The following is a 3,107-nucleotide window of genomic DNA, read 5'->3' on the forward strand; positions in this document are numbered from 1 at the left end:
ATTGGAAATGTGGGCAAAAGGAAACGCTTTAAATATCAGGCATTCTTCCTCTTTCCAGATGGCATAACTCACAGGGCAAGGAGAGACAATAGGCAACAGTCAAATCGGCTGCTACATGTCAACGCGTAAGTCTAGTAGAGATAAGGTTACCGCATATCCTCGACCCTGTAACTCTACCGCTAACTTTGCACACTGGCATGGCCCAACATCTGCCAGGTGCTAGAAACCAGAAGCACGCTTCACATGAACCTCTGGTGAGCATCAGAAGCAATATGGCACTCCATTAGCACCGACATCGTGGTGAGGGAATATACACCCCTCTTCTGCATGGGAAATTCGTTTTACTCTGACTGTCCCTCTCACCCTCGTCTATTCCCTAGAGAAGGGTGTGCAATATGTGTTTAATTTAATTCAATAGAGTGAACTCTAAGTCACACCCTTACAGCACTAACTTTATACACACTCATACAACATTCAGCTCAATTCTCTTAAAAGAGCATTGTCGTGACAGAATAATATGAGGACACTCTTGCCTGTTCCCGTCTTTCCTTTGGGCATCCGAATCTGTCCAATAGTCATACAAATTCGAATAGCGAATGCAAGGGTTGCGGATAGAAAAGTCGTTGCCTTTGGAAGAGTTGCAATTCCATCTGAATTTGGTGTTGGAGCTGTGCGCAAAAGAAAACAACTTGAAATTTAGCCAGTCATCTTTGACCCAAATGACGCAAATCAAACCATGAAGCTCTGCATTTTCAGAGCACACATTTGCAACAGCACTGGTTTAAAGCTCTAGGATGATCAGGATATTTAGAAAGCAAAAGTGATTGAGCAAGTTCTGACCTACCTGTATTCATGATCCCCAGGTAAGGAGACGTGGGAGCAAATGTCAGCGAGTCGGGAAGGAGGCTCTGTCACTGCATCTGTCTTCTCATACTCTTTCACTTTGCTTAATTCTCCGATTCGACTTAAGGCGCTACGATGACTATTCTTTTTTGGGATGGTTAAAAGACCATCAACAACCAGATGATGTTCGATTTTGGCATCATTAGAAGTCTCTTTGTCACTGCAAATAGACGAAAGTCGTTTAAATCTATCAACACACGGCAAACGCTCGTAAAAAATGCGGTTGGCATTCAAACCACACTATCATGCACCATGGTAAAATAAATCGTCGATCGTGCTCCTCCTCTCTGCCTAATTTGCTTTACTCCACTCTTCCGACGCAGGTGAATCCATCCCATCGATCCACAATGATATATATGGTTGCACAATGGCGAAAAGTGTGACCTTATTAATGGTTTCCTGATGACTCAGGAATACAAGCTTACTACCAACGTCTACCGAGACAATCTCCATGAGTTACACAAGCAGATGAGACCAAAAGATGCCGCCACATCAGCTTATTTGAAAACACAGATGGTGAGACGTGATAGCAACAAGGGAATTGCATGTTTTCCAGCAGATGAAGCTAGTGCAAGACCCACAGCATTGACGAGACCTCAACTGGTACTGCAAACCACTAACCAGAATGCAGAGATCAGATGTTAGACCCCAAAAAGAAGCTGCCACCAAGACTTCTGTGAAGCGATTATCACGGCATCACGAGAAGCGATATAGCTTGAAAATGAATGTGAGTGATTAAAGACCACCGCACCTGCTTTTATGGTCCTTGGGTAGCAGTACGCGAAGAGTCATACCCTTGAGGCGGGGAGGAGCTGCTGTCACTGCCATTTGGAGTGCCTTTGCAGTGGAGAAGGCCACAAAGGCTCTGTGCAAAGTCTCATCTACCCTCACACCGATGACCACACCGAATCGACCAAAGAGGCTGCGAATGTCATTCACTCTCGGGAGAGGCGGAAGTCCATCAACAACCAACTGATGTTTGCCATTGGCCTCGTTGGAGGCCTCTTCGTTTCTGCAAGTAAGCAAAAGACATCTAATTCTACCAAAACAAGGCTTTTTGTACAGTAATGGCAGCAGAAGTTTCTTCCCATCTCTCTAATATCAAGTGCCATATGATAAGTTGCTGTTTGATTTAAGTCCCCTCCTCCACTCATATATGTTAGTGTGGATAGAAGGCCAACCTACTTGTGTAAGGGTGCGACCACTGACTTCCCTCTCTTCTTTATCGTCTTCTTTGAGTTGAATGGCTCCAACTTTACTCGGCTACCATCAATGAAATGCGGGCAATCGGCCAGCGCGCGATTGGCGCATGCCTCCTCCTCGTAGGTGAGGAAGCCGCAGCAGCTCGACTTGTTCGTCCTAGAGTTGCGCCAGATGCAGCATTTGGTAATGGCACCGTATTGAGAAAAATATTGTCGCAACTGATCCTCCGTGTGGTTCTGATGGAGCCAGCCCACAAATAGCTGCATCGGAGACGTCGCTACGGTGGTGTTGATGTTAGTGGTGGCGGTGGAGCTTCCACTTCCATGCAAGCAAACCAGAAAAGGAAACGTCGACCTTTCGCGAATGTTTAAATAAACCCCTGATCCTCTCCCACGCACTTCTTGCTTACACCACTACCTTCTGCTTTCTCAGCAAATTGATGAGTAAATAGGTAAGATAGACCCGAAACACCTACCTTTTGCTTCCACACTCACTGCGAGACAGGATTCGAGGAGAGGGCACCACACCATCAGAAATGATGAGATTGAAGTCACTCAAGTGTTGACTAGTCTGATCAGGGAAAAGACACAATTCATTAGGCATAATTCATTTCTACGTCCCCTTGCAAAGCCATGGCATTTACTTCATCCTGCATGTCAAAGTCGGGGTTATCCTGAGTGCTAGGTATAAAATAACATTGCATGACACTAACTACTTCCTGCTGCAAACACCTACCTTCTAATCTGCCGATTTACCCACTTTATCGTCACAGCAAAAGAATTAATTCACAAGTGAAAACTTAATGAGTGCTCCATTCCAATGGTGGCATTAATTAATCCGAGTGACACAAGCACCTGCATCCCAACTGAATCCCTTTCAAAACCCACTGTGAATACAACAGTGAGACCTGTCAAAAAGACACCACTTTAAGCAGAATGAGAGGAGGTGGTACCACTCTTCAGACAGTCACTAAATTTGAACACGACCTACGACGCAAACCC

At 45.3% G+C, this 3,107-nt stretch overlaps 1 protein-coding gene across 1 annotated transcript in view; it reads right to left on the minus strand. All coding sequences in view use genetic code 11, as the record gives it.

Moving 5' to 3' along the window:
- EGR_08982 (DAZ-associated protein 1) overlaps window positions 1-3,107 on the minus strand; it is a gene marked incomplete at both ends in the record, with an annotated part of 4,969 nt that overhangs the window by 460 nt on the left and 1,402 nt on the right. Inside the window, 5 exons of the mRNA XM_024498231.1 lie at window positions 526-668; window positions 845-1,063; window positions 1,655-1,915; window positions 2,089-2,424; window positions 2,582-2,676. Coding sequence (XP_024347373.1) covers window positions 526-668; window positions 845-1,063; window positions 1,655-1,915; window positions 2,089-2,424; window positions 2,582-2,676 — 1,054 coding nt within the window. The remainder of the gene's footprint in view (window positions 1-525; window positions 669-844; window positions 1,064-1,654; window positions 1,916-2,088; window positions 2,425-2,581; window positions 2,677-3,107) is intronic.

Source organism: Echinococcus granulosus (assembly GCF_000524195.1).
Source record: "Echinococcus granulosus chromosome Unknown EG_S00126, whole genome shotgun sequence".
Lineage (NCBI taxonomy): Eukaryota > Metazoa > Platyhelminthes > Cestoda > Cyclophyllidea > Taeniidae > Echinococcus > Echinococcus granulosus.